Below are 21,640 nucleotides of genomic sequence, written 5' to 3'. Positions count from 1 at the left end.
ATGGGATGTTATAGTACTTAAGCTACCTACCCCATAAGCTTAATTAACTCAAATGAGAGCAAAAAAAATCCTTAATTTAAGTAACTATGTTAGAGTCAATTTAAACAATTCTTCAGAGTAATGAAATAGAACAATGATTATGTTTTTTTAATCTCTATAATTAAAACCTTTGACTTTTCGGTAAGACTCCAAGATATTTTTATAAACTTCAATCATTTAGATCGATTATGAGACTAATCATCAACTCAGACTTAGTCACATTAAAATTCATTGCCCCTCTCTAAAAATATATTTTTTCGGAATCAAACGCAATCCTTCCCTATAAACTCAGCATGTGTTGTCAATTAAACTACACCTATTAAATAAATTATTATTATCTTTGTTTTAAGATATCAAAATTTATTATTAAAAAATGAATTTAGAAATATATCATCTTTATATTTAGTATAAACTTTTGAAGAAAGTATTATTGATTCCTCAAGTACTATATACTTTATCCTTTTTCCCATGATGATGAGTAAATATCTTACATTTCCAAGAAAATAGAAATTATTTAAAAATATACCTTATTCTTACTTTAATTGTTTACATTTTCATCCAGTTTTTAATTGAATATATTTTTTTTTTCAAAAATTACTAAATATTGACAAAAACAAGTTTATAAAAATAGTATTCTCAAATATAATATTTCTAAGAATATGATATTATACCCATGATATTCTTAAGAATGCAATTCTTCAAAATGTAATATTATTATTCTTTAAAACAACCTCCCCTAAAAAAAGTTGAAATGGAATGGAATAATAAACAAATAGGCAACAAAAGGAAAGAAACACGGAACAAAAAGAGCAAGCCAATCTGTACACGTGTCACCCGCACAGACACCCCATGTCATACTCTGTGGTTTCAGTCCGGATAATGGTGTGTCCGAATTTCATTTCTCATTTCCCATTTTGAACCATAATATTTCTGACTGATATTTGTTGCTTTGGATATATATTTGGTGAGAACGCGGAGACTCTCCAATCACCACTCATTTCCATCAACAACCAACAAACCAAAGCAAGCATCCAAAAACGCACACTCTCACATCACAATGCTCTCTTCCACATTCCCCTCCTCCTCCTCCTCCTTCCTTCTCCACCACTACTTCAACAACAACAACCACCTTCACTTCTTCTCCATGCCCAAGAAGAATCTACCTGAATAATCCCACACAGATTCCAAAACCATACCCATACACACACCTTTTTACACATCACTCTTCATTGCTTAATAATTATTTTACTAACATGAATCCCTCTTGTCGCTTCTCTTCAACTAAACACACCCCTTTCCTTCACAACTCCAAACCCACTTCCCCTTTCTTCCTTAGACACTCTCACTCTCATTCCCACCAAGTGAAACCTTTTCCCTTATCCCCACCAATAACAACAACAACAACAGCAAAGCCTTATCCTTTAAACATTCTAAGGCTCAGAAACATCAAACTCTCTCACCCTTTGGCCACGCTATCATCTTTCGCGGAGGGAGAAGAAGAGAATCAGAAGGAGGGAGCAGAGTCACCACCGAACAACGATGAATTGGGAGGAATTGCGAAGGCCTTCAACATATCGTCTCGGACGGCCTCTGCCATATCGATATGCATGGCATTGGCGGTTCTCACTTTTCCGCTGTTCATGACTTCTTTGGGGCAAGGCATGGCTCTGAAGACGAAGGTGCTCTCTTATGCGACGCTGCTGTTCGGGTTCTACATGGCGTGGAACATTGGGGCGAATGACGTGGCAAATGCCATGGGGACCTCCGTGGGGTCTGGCGCCCTCACGCTCCGGCAGGCCGTGCTGACCGCCGCGGTGCTCGAATTCTCCGGGGCGCTGATGATGGGGACGCACGTGACCAGCACGATGCAGAAGGGGATTCTCGTCGCCAACGTGTTCAATGGAAAGGATTCTTTGCTCTTCGCCGGGTTGCTCTCGTCTCTTGCCGCTGCTGGTACTTGGTTACAGGTAAAGTGAAGTTAATGTTTTTTTTTTTTTTATCGGCTTGTTATTAGTTTATTAGTTGTTTTTGTTATTTGTTAGTGATAGAGATTTCAACTAGCGAACTCTCCTCCCCTTTTTCCCTTCTATGACTAAGTCAATATTATAACTCGTACAGTTTTAGATTGAGAGATTAGTGAGGTTTTTCATTGCTGTTATCGAAATTGCAGACAAATGCAGAATGCGGTTGTAGATCACAATTTAAAACCTTGAAATTAGAATAGGAATTTAACTGGAATTAGAATGTAAGCAAATTATATTTATAGCAACACATCTTTAGGTTTCTTGTAACTGCACTGGAGATTTCTTGTAATTGCACATGCATCTCCTTCTTTTTTAACCATTACATTCATCTCCCTTGTGGCGGTACTGATGTAAGATTTGAGGGGATGTTAGTATACTGTTTTCAAACATGTAAGGGAGTATAAGTGTAATGTTTTCGAGCTTAAAAGGGATTAGTGTAGAAAAAAAAAAAAAAAGTATGAGATTATGTGTAGTTTGATATAAGTTCAGGGATGTTACTATAATTTGCTTTAGAATACATTACGTGTAAAGGTTTTTTATAAGGTGATTTAATAGTAGATTGTCATGTATTGTCTTTTATAATGATTACTTTTGAAACGTTTAACGTTATACCTGGCTAGGGTGATTTTTATACGGTTGACAGTTATCAAAATTAAATTTTTGGAATAAAAAAACAATTTCAATTAACACTTCAAAAAGATCTTAATCTGGCTTTGGGATGGTGGAATGATACCTACGGCATTTCAAGATGACTGTTATTGAGAGAATTCTCTATAGGAATGTGGGTTGAAGTTAGGGGAATAGAATTATAAAGAATATTATGTTTGCTCATTGGATAGTTACCTCGCTAAATTTGGCAGTGGCGGTTAATGAGTGTTGGGAGAAAACATGTGCAAAAGATGTTGAAATTGTGATTGTGTCTTGACTCTTGAGTCTTGACAACACGACAGAGTCCGTTTTACATAGAACTAATGCACTAAATATAGGAGATAATATTCCTATTAACATACCTTTTTTTTACTGCAATGACACAACAGACCTATAAGGCTATAATTACAAAGATTCTAATTTAATAACGAAACAAATCATAAAATATAAAAGAAAAGAAAATCCTTAAAGATCATCTAGGATACTCTAAAAATATTCTAAAAAAGATATAAAAACGATCATCATATTTTCTAACACTCTACCTCAAGCTTAAGCTTTCAGCTTGTTACGATAAAATAATTCATTTCCCACGAATAAAAATAATTAGAAAACGCTTCACCAAGAACAATAGTTGGAGAGGCAACTCAGGGATGCCGGAGAAGTTAAGAGAGAATTGCTAGAAAGATAGCTTAGCCAGATAGCTGGAATGACCATCGACATGAGAGAAATTTATTGGCAAACAATCAAGCAATGCGAGGTCGATGGGTTCAAAAATCATATTTGGAAGGTTCAAAAAGATCAATGTTATTAGAGACCCAAAATATTTAAACTTGAAACTAAGTCTGACAACAACATTTGGGACACAGAGTTGAACTAGTGTGAGTCATAACCGACATAATTCACCATCGGAATGATTGTCGACGGGAAAAAGACGTAACCACAAATATGATTCATCGGTGGGAAAAGAGTCACTATTGGAATGATTGTTAGTGAAAAATAAGACACCACCAATATGATTCATTTGTGAGAAAAGAGTCACCACCAAAATAATCGTCTGTTGGAATAGAAGCCACTGATGTAATCCATTAGTGAGAAAAGAATTGCCTGACAAACACCGAAGCAGGAGAACCAGATGTCTGGCGATGCTATGATCAGATACAAAATGGAAAAAACTCAATAGGACAGTACTTGAAAGGAGGCGAGCACAAGGTGTGTCACCACTCACTAGAAAGGTTGCTGGAAAAGTCTCTGGCTGCCGGAGATTTTTGCCGAAAAAGCGGGCAGCAGGCGACAGATCAAAGTGGCAAACTGGACAAGGAAGGAATTGCGCCAGAAAAGTCATGACACAGCAGCAAGAAGTGGTAACATTCACTCTGGAAAGAAGAAACACAACAGAAGAGGTGACTAATTGGAGTTCCAAATTTTTGGGAACCTTATGCAGAACAGTGACCAGACAAGTCACGGAGGATAGTACCGCTCTGATATCATGTTGAAAGAGAGAAAAACGGATGCAAAAGACGTTGTAAATGGAGCAGGATACTCTAAAATATTTCAAGACAAAAATGATATCATCATTTATTTATCAGATTTTCTAACAAACAGGTTCTTATATGGAAGATGTTTGGTAGACACTGACGTGTTATTCAACACCTAGAGAGAGGAAAAAAAAAGAAAAAAATATAAGTGTGATAGGATTTATGATGTGATAAAAAGAGATAAAGAGAAATGAAAGGTGTTGATAGAGTATTTAAAATGAAGAATAGTTTGTGTATCATTACTCTTCTTATATGCACACAATTTTTTTCCATACAAGTAGGTAGCTGCTGCTTAGAATATATTCTTTTCCCCTTCAACGTATCTTAGGCTGTGTTCCTGTACTTGGAAAATACAAGGATAAAATGAATCATCATTAAAATTAATGAATGTATACTTTTCAACATAGTTATCAGGTACGTGATATGTGTACAAGTACGTGGTTCATCACTTTTTACATTTTATTATGAGATTTTCTTTAAAGAGAACCCGATATGCAGTATGTGGTACAGTGAATTTGGCATGCGGTATACAAGGTTATTGAAAGAATTATGTAACTATGTTTTGGAAACTATTTTCCTTGATATTTTTTCTTTTGGTTACCATGTTTAATTTCCTTGATATTTGCATACAATAACTTGATCTTTTTGAATGATTGATGAAAATGGAAAGATTGAACTCAAAATTGTATTAGCAAAGGCATGCCTTTTTCCCTTACAGATTAGACATTGCAGCAACTGGCGTTAGATGCTAATTGCTTCTTCAAAGCAATATATATTTTACTATCTTGGCTGGGTTATTGAATTTATATTTTATACTTTTGTTCAAGAGATAAGAAAAGAATTATGCTTTATTTATGCATTCAAACAATCCAATTTGATTCAACATCTAATTATTGTTTGCCACTATGCAGTTTGCATCATATTATGGTTGGCCAGTATCTACTACACATTGTATAGTGGGAGCAATGGTGGGGTTTGGTCTAGCTTATGGAGGTGCCGGAGCTGTTTTCTGGGGTTCACTGGCCAGGGTGATCTCTTCGTGGGTTGTCTCACCACTAATGGGAGCAGCTGTGTCATTTCTTGTCTATAAATGCATCCGAAGGGTAAGCTCTTTAATCCAACATGTTGTCTGCTGGGTTCTAACATTTTTTCATTTGGTTACAAAGGCAATCTAGGAAAAGTAATCAAAATACTAAAGAAAGGCTTTTTCAGTCCAAAATTATTCGATTTTAATTTATAAAGTTTTACTATTATCCAATGATGTGATACCTCATCATTTAATGAGTTTAATGACATGAGCTGTCAAACTAATTGAAGGATATGGCAATGCATAATTGGAATAATGTAAAACTTGTTTATATAAGGAGTACATCAAAATTAAACTCGAATGATTTAGTGAATTTTTTGGCTTGAAGGCCATGTGGAAATTGTCATTTTCAAGAAGGTTTAGTCCTTACAATTTAGTATTTTCTTTTTTGTTTTTTGTTCTTGTAAAATTATTATTTGTTTTTAGTCTTTGCAAATAATATTTTTTTTTTGTCTTCATAGCGCTTAGATAACACTTTTTTCACTGTTCAAAGTGTTATTTGAAGTGTTTTAAGGACTAAAAACAAAACAATCATAATTTGCAAATACTAAAAACAAAAATAATTTTGCAAGGACCAAAAACAAAAAAAACGCTAAATTGCAAGTAGTATTTAAATATTTTCAAATTTTGAAATTGTCAACAGGATAATATGTTAACTTCCTGCTCATGTCTTTTCCCCGCATCCAGTTTGTGTACAGTGCACCTAACCCCGGCCTAGCAGCAGCTGCTGCAGCACCAATTGCTGTATTTCTGGGTGTAACTGGGATTTCATTTGTTGCCTTCCCTCTTAGCAAGAATTTCCCTTTAGCTCTGGCCCAAGCTTTAGCCTGTGGAACTGTTGGTGCTTTTCTGGTAGACAGAATCATCAGAAAACAGCTTGGACATCTTCTTGTCAAGTCAAATACACCAGAGCCTGAGCCAAAAGAAGACTCTGTCCACCACCACAATATAGGATTCCTCGATGATGTTGCAGGCCCAAAGGGTGCTCAACTGGAAATAGTTTATGGAGTCTTTGGGTACATGCAGGTCCTCTCAGCATGTTTCATGTCATTTGCTCATGGCGGAAACGATGTCTCCAATGCCATAGGTCCATTGGCGGGTGCGCTAGCTATTCTTCAAGGTGGTGCCGCAGGAACTGAGATTGTGATTCCAACTGATGTTCTTGCTTGGGGAGGATTTGGCATCGTTGCAGGGCTAATGATGTGGGGTTATAGAGTGATAGCTACAATAGGAAAGAAGATAACAGAACTTACACCAACTAGAGGATTTGCAGCTGAGTTTGCTGCTGCCTCTGTGGTTCTGTTTGCTTCAAAGCTGGGACTACCCATCTCTGCAACCCACACTCTAGTCGGTGCAGTAATGGGCGTTGGATTTGCAAGAGGACTTAACAGTGTTAGATCAGAAACTGTGAAGGAGATTGTGGCTTCATGGGTGGTTACTATTCCAGTTGGAGCTACTCTATCAGTCCTCTACACATGGATCTTGACTAAGATTTTGTCCTATATTTTATGAGGGTCTATTCCAAGACATGAAAGCTTATATATGGGATTAGTTCAAGTTACTAGCACCATCTTTCAAAGGATTGCTTTCTGTGGTACAAATTGGAGAGAAGAGGGTAGGTATGGCATCACAGGTATCTTGGGTAGAAGTCTCTTAACTCAGTTGGCAAGGGATGAATCTTTATGTTCGGATGTCAATCCTGTGATTGCTCATGTTAATTTAATCTCGAATTGGAACTTAATAAGAAAGGAAACGAGTGGGAGAATTTGTCAGCTCCAGCATTTTTAGACCTTTTACTTTTTTTTTTTTTTTTTTATCTAGCTAAGTTGAAAAACTTAGCAATCCTTATGATGTTTAAAGGTTACAAATTCAGCGATAATATTGGTAAAAACCCAACGTCTGTACTTAACAGATTCATTTAACCTTTTTGCCTCATTAATATCCACTTGTTGAAACATTCTTCTATATAGAGCTGTGAGATTCAAGGTTTCTTAATGGCTAGACCTGTTTATTCAATAAGGTTTCTTAATATCTAGACCAATTTTGTGGAACAATATAATGTGAAAAACGTATAAGAGCAATACATCCGATTAACAGAGCCTAGATTAGAAGGAAAAATGTCTCAAGGTAATATGAAAGTATGAATTTAATAAAATAAATAAATGAAATGCCATGGAGACATCTGAATTCTATGTAACGAGAATAACTCTCAATTTCATTTGTGTTGTCAGATCTGTGAGAAGTTATTGCAGCATGTGATCCATTACAAATTTTTTATTTTTTATTCTTCTGTCTAATGTTTGCTATAATGACGAGTTTTACATTGGCTTTCCTCCTTAACCCAAGCTTGGGACTGGCAAATAAGAAACATAGACGGATGGTGTTATGTAATTCATGAGCGACCCTACCTCACCCAGTAGGGTTAGGCATTGTTGTTGTCACTGCATCTAATATATATGCCAAAGTTCCTTATGCACAAGTAAACAGTATTATTAATGAAGTGGGAATAATGTTTTGATTTTATTAATATGATGTAACAGCTATCTATTATATCCATGAAGAAAAATCAGCAATTTGATGGCACTCAAGTTCCATAGCAGAACAAGAGTTATACAAAGGAAAACCCAGTACAAAATCATGGAGAGAGTTCCTTCACAGATGGGAGGCTGGGTTGCCATCCCAAACCTCTATTATATAGTCTTTGCTTTGGAAGAGGTGCCTCAAAAGGCTTCTTCCCTTTTATTCCTTTTCTTCTTGGAGGTCTTGTGGTTGTACTTGTGGACTTCTCCTTAGGGACATAGAAGTCCCTTGCAGAGGAAAAAGATTCCTCTACACCTCCCTCACCTAGAGAACCTTCCATGTTTGTATCCACCGTCTCTTCAGTGTTCACTTTGTCTTTGGGAGACACAGTTAATCTTGTTTCCAACACACCTTGGCCTGAAACTCCATTTGTCTCTTTCATTTTCTCATTCTCTTTGTGACTCAGTCCATTTGTGATCTTTGTCTCCAGTGTCTCATGGCCTGCTACACCATTCGGCACTTTCACTTTGTCCTTGTGTCCACTAGGAGACCTGGTCTTTGTCTCCAGCACCACCCCAGTAGCCTCTTTATTCTTCTCTTCCTCTAAAAGTTTACGTTTCAGCTTCTCGACATGTCTAAACGAGATTAGGATATACCTGTGACCTGGCACCAGAATCTCTTCATGCCACAACACTGATTGATGAGGAACTTTGAACACTTCTGGCCGCGCAACACACATCCCTGGATACTTTCTCATCAACTGGGACGCAGGAACTGCATGTCGATACACTTCCTGATGTCCACCTGCATGAGTTACCCGCACATCAAAGTCCTTTGATTGCGAGTTCAATTCCGACGGTGGCTCGTGTCCTTTCAGATGGTTTTGCCTTCTGGAACCTCTCTCTCTATGCTCTACCAGGCCTAAGGAGTGAACCACACGTTTCAGCATAGCCTGCACCTCAAAGTTGTTATGCACTCTGAATGTTTCACCATCTCTTTTAGAAGCTAAAAATGGGTAGAGGAAGAGCGTTTGCCATAGCAAAACAATTTAAAGAGAGTCCGCATAGATGCTTCTCAGTTTCCTAAGGCCGGCTTTCTCTAAGGCGGCGATGAATACGAAGTTGGTGCATGTGAAAACAAAGGGAAACCAATGGCTTTTATTCAAGTGAGGACAAAAGAAGTTCATAGAATGGATAAGAAGGAATCAACTCTTTCCTCAAAATTAACACCACTGTTTGATACCGTACCATGCCTGCACCTCAGGCACATAGTTGTGGCAGGATCATACTCCCATAAACCAGACAAGACTTGGCGCTCAAGTTTCTTGAGCCTCCCACTGATCCAGTTGTTGTGGATGATGTAACTACCCTTCTTCAAACCTGCTTCTTTGACATTTTTTTCCCGCTGCAGCTCTTGGTAAGCACCGTTTGGGAAATGGTCTCTAGCTAAGAAATGTACCGTCAGGTTTGTTTCAGGTTCCATACATTTGTTGTCACCAACACGGTTGGATCCTCCATTCCCTCATAAGCCTGAAGTTTCTGCCTGTCTTACCACTTTCTATATGGCAGCAATTGTTTGAATGTTAGAATGAGCATAATAGAAGCTGGAGTTTAAGCGTCTAGGTAGGTTTATTGGTCCTGCACAAATGACAATAGATTTGAAGCTGGGACAATCTTTGTCCAACCTAACATTTTAAGACATTAAGTTTGTGCGTCATTTGCACTTATATGTTACTCAATATTCTCATTCTTATCCAATGTAAGACTTTTTTATGCACTTGTTACTTAAACACTTTTTGTTCAAATGCAAAATAAATGAAAGAATAGAAATTTTGCTATGGGTTAAGCAGATAGGTTTATACATTGTTCGTCCTCAAGCCATATTATCACATGTATTATGCTTCTAGTTTGGAAAAAACATGAATTTCAGGTGTGAAATAAGCATCTTGTTTTTGGTATTCATCAGACTGTACAGCAAGGACAGCAGGACCAAAAGAGTGAAGCAAGGGAACTGGGTTTTTGAACCAGTATACATCAACATCACTGAGAAGTACATTGTAACCTAGCTTGAGAATCTTCAGAACAATTCTTGACTTCACCTTTGTTACCCTTTGGAAGCACTTTGTGCCAAAGTGGCAGTCATCAAAACTGACGTTACTTGGAGCTATTGGATCTGTGAAAACGGGAATTCCCTACCAGAACAGAAAGCGGTAAATTGAATTCAGATAATATGATAACACTTAGGTGATGACGGAATCAAAACAAAGAACTAATGAACACGCATTAACAATATTATGATAGATTCGTTTCTTATATTTCTTCATAAACTTCACTTAGTATGTTAGACTAAACATGCCTAATGTATGCAAGTCCAAAACAATGAAAATGTATGGATCTCACTTTCCTCTAGAAGAGTTTTAGAGAGTTAGCGAAATTATTTGGAAGCTTGTAAAGAACACTCTTAATAAGAATTTGCTGCTGTTGTTAAGAAAACACTATTAATTATAAGTAAATGAGTACTTCCACAAATAATATTGTGGAAGAGAAGTATAGCACATACCTGCAAGATGGAGAATTGATAAGTTTCCTTATCAAGGGCATACACAATAAAATTTTCAATGGATAGTTTTTGCAATCTGCAAACCCAACTCATGAGCATATCCTTGTAACTATATCCAGCAATGGTAAGTATAACTGTTTTAGTTTTGTCTGCAGTGATAGACAGGAGTTATTCTAAGGAGAATGGAAGCTCCAGGGTTGGTGGAATTTTCCTCCGAACCTTCACCAAGCAATCTAATGATTTGGTCTGTGATTTCATACGATCAATGCAATACACTGTATTTTCCTTTAACCAAGATGGAAAAACCTTTTCCTTCATCAAGTTCATTGAACCTTGGTGTCCAATTGGATAAACAATGTTTTTCTTGGTGTCTACCATAACGTATTGTTTCTGACACTTAAACAGTTGAACCAGGCTAGAGAAATTAGCTTCACTATAGAAGAATGAGCCATAGTTTGCCCCTATGTGGGAATTGCCAATGTACTCCCAACTTCTATTTTCAACATGTACAGCACTTGAATTCCCATGTGTAGGACTTAAATCATCTTCATCATTCAGATAAAAACTTGTGATGGTCAAACTAGCATCAAACACAAATCTGAACTCAGATGACATGGCCTCATGAATCTGCCAATTGTTGTGTGTACCCTTACCATACAAGAAAGGAGGAAGAACTCCACTATGTAGAGGCACATCGTTGTGTAGGACAAAAGGTGTTCAAAAAACACACATTGATGAGCTCTTGAAGCATAAAAATTCTTCAATAGTGTGAAGACTCTAAGTGTATCCACACCGAGTTTTATTCGTCAACAACTTTGACAAGTGAAAAAATAAGAATAGAGAAGTAATATTTGGATCATTTCAACGTGAAGCCTAAGGCTCTGTTTATAGCACTCTAAGTGTATCCTTTTTTAAGCTATATTATTTCTTGTTATCTTTTATTGTTAACCATTTAGCAATTAAAATTGAAATAATAATTGACCAAGTCAAGCTTGTATCTAGCCGCCTTTTCAATCCAAATTTCAAATACAAAATCATACATGTTTGTTTCTCTTCTTTCACCAAATCTTTCATATTATTTATATTTTCAATACTAGTAAAAATATAATAATATTCCACCTTTTTGAAATCAATTAATCATTTGATCATATTAAATTCTCTAATTTAATTAATCATCAAATATTAAAATAATTTCTTTAATAGAGATTAGAACACTCGTTTGTGTGTGACCCCGTAGGTTCAATACTAAGCCAGTAATATATTAATCAAATTAATATACTAATCAAGGTAGGCGTATAGCAACACTCCTTAACGTCCAGATAACATGAAGTAGCATTTTACTTTCAAGAACTATTAGAAGAGTAGTGTAATAATTTCTTCCATCTTTACAGCTCTGGGTTAACTCTAGAGTATGATATTACTATCAAACCCTTTTGAGTTAACTCATAATGACTTAAGAAACTCATTTATTCTTTCATTTAATTTTCTTGACCAGGATATAATTTTATTTATAGAGCTCAAACTCATTATCAAGAGTTGATGGATTCCTTCTTGATTAATAATTAATTCTACAGGTATTTAATCATATCCAATATCCATTCAACAAGTGTTCTAAAGCATTAGGTGTCCGGAATCAAAATACAACAAATAACCTGTTAATTACTATGACAATCTCAGGTCAAAGAAAGCTATTATACCTCTTCTTGAGAATTTTCTATTGATAATTTATGGTAAATTTTAACCATTAGAAAATTTCAATTGAGTCAGTTCAATGATCACATCAACATGTGACTCATCTATATACGCAAATTAATAAATGAGATCCATTAATATGTATCTAATAAATACTATCACGTACATATTAATCTATTTGAATTATTGATATCCTATTTACAATAATTCTATGATCAAGAGCGGTTTAGATTAAAATTAGAATAAACTTGTTTCTCTATTATAATAACAAGTCTTTAATTTTAATCAAGGACATTATCAAATGGACCATTTAATCAGATAGTGAAATCTAACAATGAAAATAAAATAATACTTTATTATTAAAATTAGAATTGATTACATGATGACTAGGGGTGGGAATAGGCCAGGTCAAACCAGGCTTTAAAAGGTCTGAGCCTAGCCTACGATGAATTTTTGAGGCCTAAGTCTGACCTATAGCCTATCAAAAGATTTTATTTTCGGCCTGGCCTTTTTATAAGTCTAGCCTGGCCTGATAGCCTTTTTAAATGCCTTCTTCACATTAAACCTTTAATATTCCTTTGCTCTGAATAGGAACGTAATAGGAAAGTTAAAGGAAAAGGAAACGTTAACAGGGATAAGAAAGCCTATAAAAATAATGAGGAATATAAAGGGACACATGACTCACACCTAAATTGTAATTAAAGTCTTACTTGATTATAGGAATGGAAGTTATGGAGCAGTAATGTGTAATCAAAGTTTGCTAGTTTCAAAAAAAAAAAATTAAGTATATATTGGTACCCAAAAGATAATATAAGTATATATACATATATATAGGCCGGCTTATCAGGCTTGTAAGACTTCTAAAAAAAGTCTGAGCCTAACCTTTTAATTAAATAGGCTAGTCCAGACCAGGCTTTATGTAGGCCAGGTCGTAGGCCCCTGTAGGCCGGCCTGGCCTATTCCCACCCCTAATGATGACTTTTCGTGGGCATACAAATTTATTCTCAACATGTTGTTCCACACCATGAGCATTCTTGTATACAATGTTTCCCTTGCCAATTCTGTTGAACACTACTACAATAATGCCATTTTACGACACCGCACTTATGATGGTTAAATGCAACACGTCGTAGAAATAATAGCAGTGGCATTATTGTAATTTTCACAAAGTTAACAACAACGGTTATTAGAATAACCGTCTTTAATAAACAAGCAGGCTGAAATAAAGACGGGTATACTAAGACTGTCTTAAAAATATGGTGATACAAAGACGGTCTTATTATAATGACCATCTTTGAATAATTTAAAAAAAAAAACAAATTTCGCGTCCGTTCATATTTCACAAACAAATTTCGCGTCCGTTCATATTTCACAAACAAATTTCGCATCCGTTCCTCTTCTTTCTTCTCTCCTATTCCCTTTTCCCAATCCAATATCCAAAGCTCTCCACCTCCTCCAGCATCACCCTCCTCGCCTGCACCTTATGCGGCTTGCAGATGAACGCGAGCTCCTCCTGGTCCACGCGCAGCCATGAGGCGGTAGTCGTGTGGCGGCACGAGGCAAAAAGGGAAAAAAGGAAAAGGAGAGGAGAAGAGGGAAAACGAAAATAAGGGAAAGAAGAGCATCGTCAGTCTAAAACTGACCTAACATCGCTATTGATACCTAGGGTACACACAACTTATTATTATTCTATTTATTTATTTTTTAATATTTTATAAAAAAAAACTCTATTTTATTCCCTATCAAATGAATAAATCAAATATCTTTTTTTTTTCAAACCATTATTTCTCATTATTTATTTATTTATAAAAACATGATCATTTTTTTAAAACTCTATTTATTTATAAATAATAATTATTTTTAAATTAGTTTACAAAAAATGGGATGTTACAAGTTCCATGCATACATTTGTAATATATATGTTTTTAATAGTTTATATTTTTTGTTGCTTCCTTCTAATTGTTTTAATTGTTTCTTGATTGTCAGTTGATTGAACAAAAATTAACACGAAAGGAGGAAGGTATGTCAGTGGTTTGTTAAACTTATATATATATATATATATATATATATATATATATATATATATATATATATATATATCATGCATGTTTATATGCCTTATATTCTTATATTCCTATGTTGGTGTTACATATGTCCATAAACTCATTCATTAGCCTACATGTATATAATCGATGCAATTGGTTTGCACCACCATTGAATGTGCCACAAACAATTTCACAAACACTGTCTATTATCTTTGTTGTTCAGCGTGTGGCTTGCTTGTTGAAAAAGGTTACTCAACAGATTGAGCGGCACATGTCAACTCAAGTAGAACATTTGCGAATTGTATGTTATGTTCATTACATTATTATTTTCAAAAGCTAGTTACTTAGTTACTTTTAGTTTCTCAATCATTTTCTTCATATCACTTTCTTACCTGTTGGTATCATTTGATATTACTTGTTGGGGTTGTTGATCAAGTGGCCTTTGTTTGTTGTCTCCATATATCGCATATTCACTTTTCTTGGGGAGAAATGTGGCCTTCGTTTGCTGTCTCCATAAATCACATATTCATTTATCTTGGAGAGAAATATGAATAAACTTTGATGCATGCCATGTGTTTGGAGAAATTGCTATCAATGTATCGACTTTTCTCTTCTCCATTTTCATAGTCTTTCATCATGATACTCAGACTTTTGATTTTCTTCTCTGAATCACTTGAATAATTTATGACATTATCTTCCCAAGTGATATATCCTTTCTTTTCTTTCTTCTCTTTGAAATTCATCTTGTCGGATTTTTCCATTCTTCTTTTAAGCACAGGACAATTGAATCTCATGTGCCCAAGTTGATCGCACTCAGCATTTTGGGGCTAAAGAGGATGTTTCTCCTTTCTTCTTTCATCATCATCTTCTTTCTTCTCTAGTTTTTTTTATGTAGTTGCATTTCTCTCTACCATTGTAGGAATAAATGAATCAAATTCAATGGCTTCCCATATCTTTAGATCTATGGCTTCTATAAAGATCTGCATTCGGGTTTTCCAATAATGATAACCCTCACCATTGAACATAAAAGCCTATTGATAGAATTTTCCTCAGAAAATGGAAATTTGGATGAGCCCATATCTATTCTTGAAGTTTTTAAACTTTATACAAGAATCCCTCTCTGATACCACTTGTTGGACCTTGTGGTCTCAATAATCTTAAGAGGGATAGGCTGAGAATGTAGAAGAAGCAACAACAATCAATTTAACAATGTTCTTTAAACGTGCAAGACACAATTGATTGCAACAAAATAAATAAGATAAGGGAAGAGAAAATGCAAACACAATTTTATACTGGTTCGGCCACTTCCCGTGCCTACGTCTAGTACTCAAGCAACCCACTTGAGATTTCCACTATCTTTGTAAATTCCTTTTGCAAAGTCTGAACCACACAGGGACAACTCATCCCTTGTGTTCAGATGCTTTACAACAAGAGACTCACAGTCTCTTAACCAATCTCATTGAATAAGAAGAATGGAAGAAGAATTCTCTCTTCAAGAGAAGAATACTACAATGAAGATCATGTAAGAATCCTTATAGATTTTGCAAGTGTTTGGTCAAGGATTTCTTTTGAGAGAGCATTTGACAACGAAGTTCTTTTGGAATCTCTCTCATTGTCTTTTGAGAGGATAAGACATTTTTGCCAAGCAAAACTCTCTCAATCTTTTGAGAGGATAAAACATTTTGATCAATCAAAACTCTCTCATAAAATTCGTGCCCAAGTCACCTATTTATAGGCTTTTGATGGCCATTCACAAATCTAATGAAAAGATGTGACTGTTGGCAGATTTTCTAAAAACTTTCCACTGGTAATCGATTACAATGTTTGTGTAATCGATTACACAATTATAATTTGAAGGGTTATGACTTTTGAATTTGAATTTCCAAAGTCCCGTTGCTGGTAATCGATTACAGACATATGGTAATCGATTACATGTTGAAAATTCAAATTCAAAACATTTTTCAATAGCTATTTCTCAACCCTGTCTTCTGGTAATCGTTTACACTTCCTGGTAATCGATTACCAGAGCCTTGCTTGTCTCGAAAGCACTTTGTTTTAAGGCAAAGCTTGGTCTTTAGTGAATCTTGAAACAAGGCTTTGTTTGTTGAAGCAATCTTGAATCATTCTTGAAGCAAATGCTTATCATTTGAAGCAGCCTTGTTAGATTCTTCTTTGACATCATCAAAATCATGTATACATACATTCACATTCTCCCCCTTTTTGATGATGACAAACATGTGATTTCTTCTCAACACCATCAAAGCTTGCATGATTTACATTCTCCCCATTTGTTAAGCAAATTCTTAATTCTTCTTGACATCATCAAAATCTTCATGATTTACACAAATAGTTTTGTCTAGTTATTTTGCTAGAAGTATACCAATTTTATATACCTTCAAATTTGCACATGCATTTTTCCTTTCTAATTAAAATTATCTTAATCTGTTGTAATTTTTTTTAAAATTTATTTTAGAATTCAATTTTCTTAATCTGTTGTAATTAATGGTAAAATTTATTTTCTTAATCTATTGTAATTAATATTAAAATTTAATTTAATAATTAATATTTAAATGATAGATTAAATATAAATAATACATAAACCTCTTATTTTTATTTAATATATCATTTAAATATTTATTTATTAGATAAATTTTACCATTAATATTAATTACAATCATGCTAATATATATTATTTTTAATTATTTATATTTTTTCTGATGGGATATCAACCAGAAAAAATATAAATAATTAAAAATAATATTTAATTCAAGGACGATGCTTATATTAGCACTGTCTTTGAAAGTAAGCATTCTAAGACGTTGTTGACGTAAGTATCGTCTTTGAACGTCAGCTTTCTAAGACGGTGCTTACCTCAACAACGTCTTTGAAAGTTGTTCACTTTCAAAGACGGTGTTTTGGGACTCGTCGTTGAAATTTTTAAGCTTCAACGACGTCACATTCTACAACGGTCGAAAAATGTCGTTGTATCCCCTATTTGACCGTTGTAGAAGCATTTTTTCTAGTAGTGGAAGTATTTTCTACAGCTGAAAAAGAGAGGACAATTCAATATAGCTTTCTTGAGCAAAACAGTGTTTTCAGTGAGTACTTTCTCTCAGACCCTCAAAAGATTTCCAATATTTCATACCTCCTGCATATTCATCTGTTTCCCTTTATCTGTCTGCCAATGTTTCCCAGACTCATTCAAATGGAACAGGAAGGAAGAAACATTTTGAGCCAAAGCATTAAGAAGCCAATCATGGTCAAGTTGATACGCATGGTTTAGGGTGGAGATGAATCCAAAAAGGATAACGGTTTCAGGATCAATGATGACAGATATCTCTTATGTGTATGAACATGACTTTCCAATCATGGAATGGAAAAAAAGGAGTACCAAGGAATCTGGATAAAAAATAATAATTAGAAAGCAGTAGTTTAGATCTTCCTAGTACATATTAGCCAATAATGACTTGCCTTAGTTATCAATTACATAACAAACATAAATAACTCCCTCGTCGTGCATTCACAGAGATGTCAAATCAAAAGGCCCTCATCGTGCATTGTTATCAACATTGTATATAATCTATAGGAGCATAGAGGATGCCATGTGATGATGTTCTTATTCTTGCATGAGATTTAATAAAAATCAATCTTAACAAATTTTTATTTTGTATTATTTTCTTCACTCAGGTCAATCACAAAAAAAAAAAAAAGAATTTAATTGGAATAAATAAGGAGAGTAGGAACCACTTATTGACTAAAACAAAAGTGTTAGAAAACGTTACCCAAGATTTTAGCAATCTGTGGATAACAACCTAACTTGCTCCTAAAGTGTAGGAACCACTTATTGACTAAAACAAAAACTAAAACAATAGAAGATAACAATAAAAGAGGTACATAATGCAGTCCAAAAGCAGATAATTAACACTCCTCCTTGCTTTAGGATCTGCAAACTCCAATCTTTTGTCTTAAGAGCTCAAACTTGCTAACAGGAAGTGGCTTTGTAAACAAATCTGCCAATTGATCTTCTGACTTGCAATAAACCAAAATCACTTCTCCATTTTGTTGTATCTCTCTTAAGAAGTAGAGCTTGATGTTAAAATTTTTAGTCTTCCCATGACACACTGGATCCTTTGAAATTGCAATTACTGCTTGGTTGTCAATGAAAATTTTTGTCATATGATTCTGTAGTATATGTAAATCACATGAAACCTTTTTAACCACAAAACTTGATTTACAACTACTGTTTCTACTATGAATTCAGCTTCTATAGTGGATTGTGCTATAATCTCCTGCTTCTTTGTGCACCATGAGAAAACTTTTGAACCTAGGCTGAAACAATATCCCGAAGTGCTTTTCATGTCATCAATGGATACAACCCAATCATTGTCAGAGAACCCGTATAACTTGAATTCTTGACACTTCTTAGTTTGACACCATAATCAACAGTAGTGTTTTTCATGTCATCAATGGATACAGCCCAATCACTGTCAGAGAACCCGTATAACTTGAATTCTTGACACTTCTCAATTTGACACCATAATCAACAGTGGCTCTAATATACCTCAAATATTCTTTTTGCTGCTCTTAAATGCATTTCACTAGCGCAATGCATAAATCAAGAGAGGAGACTTGTGGAAAATAGAATGTTTGGCCTTGGTGTAGTAAGATACATTAGACATCCAATCAAGCTTCTATAATATCCTTCATCAACTTTATCAGCACCATCTTCCTTGCTCAACTTCTCTTTTTGATTCATTGGTGTGCTGACTGTTTTACACTCTTCCATATGAAATTTCTTCAATATTTCCTTTGCATATTTTTTTGGCAGATGAACACATCATTCTCACTTTGTTTAATCTCAATTCCAAGAAATATGTCATAAGACCAAGATTTGTCATTTCAAAAGCCTGCATCATTTCTTGTATTGTCTCTGGTCACTAAAAGATCATCAACATAGAAGGAAATTATGAGAAAATTGTTTCCCTTACATTTCACATAAAGAGTGGATTCATATAAGCTTTTTACAAAGCCAATGCTCAAAAGGTGATTGTGACACCCTCTACCCTGGCATATATATATATATATATATATATATATATATATATATATATATATATATATATAAGAAATAAGAGATCAATTTAATTAAAAGTTTTAAAATACATTTAAATACAAGCCTTTCAAAACAGTAAGAGACTCACATTTACTTTTCTAACACCATAATAAAACTTGTTCAAATAATTAATAAATTATTTCGGCTCAAAACAATTCACCTAGTCATCTACTCCCCCGAACACAAAGTTCAAGATCATCACAGGATCCAAACACAAATAACAGAGGGAGTGAGTTATCACATTCCTAACTAATAGAGAAAAATAAGACAACATATAGGTATAAATATTATATTACAAAATACAATTTACTTGAGCATAACTCATGTTATTTCACCACACGTCTCATTTTTTTTCACAACATTCGCATACTCAATAGTCAAAACACAATATCATCAAATAAATCAATATAGAACAATACACAAACTTTATGCAGCAGATACACTAAGATTCAATCCTATATGCAATGTGGTACCATGTCAGTGAAAAACCTCGTCAGGCGCCTAGGAGTACATGACAAGACAAACCACACACTAGCAAGTCAAGTCACTCTCACTAGGTAATATCATAGGGAGACCAGTCAGCGTCACAGTGTTTTGCGAGAATGCTCCAACCATATGGGATTGGTACAGGCTTAAAGGAGCACTCAAACCGGGTGACCCCCAAGGCCTACACTCTGAAGAGTCCATTAGAGCCTTTCCCTCCTGATTCAGGTCCAACCCTGAAAACATTTTAGCACATAGACTCTATCTATGAACTGTACAAAACACACAACTCCTCAATTATTCTCAAATATTTTTAACTCGTTGCCTTTTAAGGGTCTTTGCATTAACTCATCGCCCTTAAAGGGTCTTAGCATTAACTCGTCACTCTTAAAGGGACTTAGCATTAACTCGTCGCTCTTAGAGGGTCTTATAGTCGTGTGATTGTACAATCCACAGTTTACAACTCAATGCACACAACATCTCAATCACGTGCATACTCAATTTATCACATACACTCGATTTCAATCACAATGTTATAATCTCAAAATAACATGTTATCACACCTCATGAATCATGCACGTTTTACCTATGAACTATGCAATACACACAACTACTCAATTATTTTCAAAATTATTTTAACTCGTTGCGCTTGTGATTAAACTCGTCGGGTCCCCACAATGGATCTCATCACAATACTCGTCGTGCAAAACTCGTCGCCCTTAAAGGGTCGTATAGTTGTGTGATTGTACAATTCATAACTCACAACACAATACACATCTCAATACACATGTATTCCATCATTCATCACATGTTCAATTCACCACATACTCACAATTTGAATCATCATTTCATATCCTCAATATAGCAATTTATACAAAATACTATCACAACCTGGGAGTAAAACCCCTCAAATAATATTACACAATTATATCAAAATCATAGGTCAAAATATACAAATACCAAGAGCATAATTTATCAAGCAATTCTCATTAGAACATCAATATTTTATTTATAATCATAAAGGAAAAATTGCAATTTAATAAACTTCCCAAAATAAAACTCTAATTTAATCCTCTAAGGATCCCTACACATGTTCTCACTAACCCCAAATTGGTAATAACTCATCCCTTAACTCTAAGCGGACTCATGTGTCTTCCAATAGCGATTGCGGCATCTCTAGCGGTTTCCTGAGATTCCTCCAGTTTTTCTTCCGACTGCTCCGATAGAGTTCCCAAATGTCAAAGAGACAAAGAAGGAATTGAAGCTTCCATTTTCACTGTCTTCGTGTGATTCCTTTTTCTCTCTCCAAGAATATTATCTCACAAATCCCAACGGTGAAAGGGTGCGAAATTGAATTTCCAACCACATATCAAAATTTCATGAAAATCCAACGTTTAAGGAAACCAGGATCTCTGTTTTACTGAGACCATTTTAGGTTTCTACGGGAAAAGAGAAAACTATGGTGTGAAGGGTATTTATCTTAGCTCTAACATGTTTACGGAATTTCCAACAGTGAGAATGCTAGGAATTGGGTTTCGAAGGTGGTGCTCAAATTTCACGATGATCCAACGGTAAATGAGTTCGAGATTGTAGTTTTTCTGAGAAAGGTTTGGTGGGCTGCAGGAAAAAGAAAGGGCTTTGGGAAGAGAAGAGAGAAAAACGAAAATGAAGGAAAGATGAGGCATCGTTAGTCTCAAAACTGACCTAACACGTCTCTACTTATACCTAGGGTACTTACAACTTATTATTTACTTTATTTATTTATTTTTATTATTTTATAAAAAAACTATTTTATTCTCTATCAAATGAATAAATAAAATACTTTTTTCTCTCAAACTATTATTTTATTATAACTATTTTTCTTTATTTATTTAATTATAAAACATCATTATTCT

At 34.8% G+C, this 21,640-nt stretch overlaps 1 protein-coding gene and 1 non-coding gene across 2 annotated transcripts; one reads left to right on the top strand and one right to left on the bottom strand.

Annotated features, from left to right (window-relative positions):
- The first annotated feature begins 1,005 nt into the window (after positions 1-1,005).
- On the top strand, positions 1,006-7,105 carry LOC100787349 (inorganic phosphate transporter 2-1, chloroplastic). The gene is made up of 3 exons (XM_003551181.5): positions 1,006-2,006; positions 5,158-5,349; positions 6,021-7,105. Exons 1-3 carry the CDS (start codon positions 1,293-1,295, stop codon positions 6,843-6,845), a joined length of 1,731 nt encoding a protein of 576 aa, XP_003551229.1. The 5' UTR covers positions 1,006-1,292; the 3' UTR covers positions 6,846-7,105.
- Positions 7,106-7,883: 778 nt separating this feature from the next.
- On the bottom strand, positions 7,884-11,306 carry LOC113000158 (beta-arabinofuranosyltransferase RAY1). The gene is made up of 3 exons (XR_003265504.2): positions 10,413-11,306; positions 9,804-10,044; positions 7,884-9,496 (listed from the first exon to the last, which is right to left on the bottom strand). It is a non-coding gene; the product is annotated as a beta-arabinofuranosyltransferase RAY1 (transcript).
- Positions 11,307-21,640: the final 10,334 nt, after the last annotated feature.

This window comes from Glycine max, chromosome 18, assembly GCF_000004515.6.
Source record: "Glycine max cultivar Williams 82 chromosome 18, Glycine_max_v4.0, whole genome shotgun sequence".
Lineage (NCBI taxonomy): Eukaryota > Viridiplantae > Streptophyta > Magnoliopsida > Fabales > Fabaceae > Glycine > Glycine max.
This window is presented reverse-complemented; position numbering and strand designations above follow the sequence as displayed.

Bases quoted from the DNA above. Each gene is read 5' to 3' on its own strand.
- LOC100787349 (XM_003551181.5), top strand. From the start codon at position 1,293: ATGAATCCCTCTTGTCGCTTCTCTTCAACTAAACACACCCCTTTCCTT. The intron at 2,007-5,157 runs GTAAAGTGAAGT...GCCACTATGCAG, and splicing joins CTGCTGGTACTTGGTTACAG to TTTGCATCATATTATGGTTG. The intron at 5,350-6,020 runs GTAAGCTCTTTA...CCCCGCATCCAG, and splicing joins TCTATAAATGCATCCGAAGG to TTTGTGTACAGTGCACCTAA.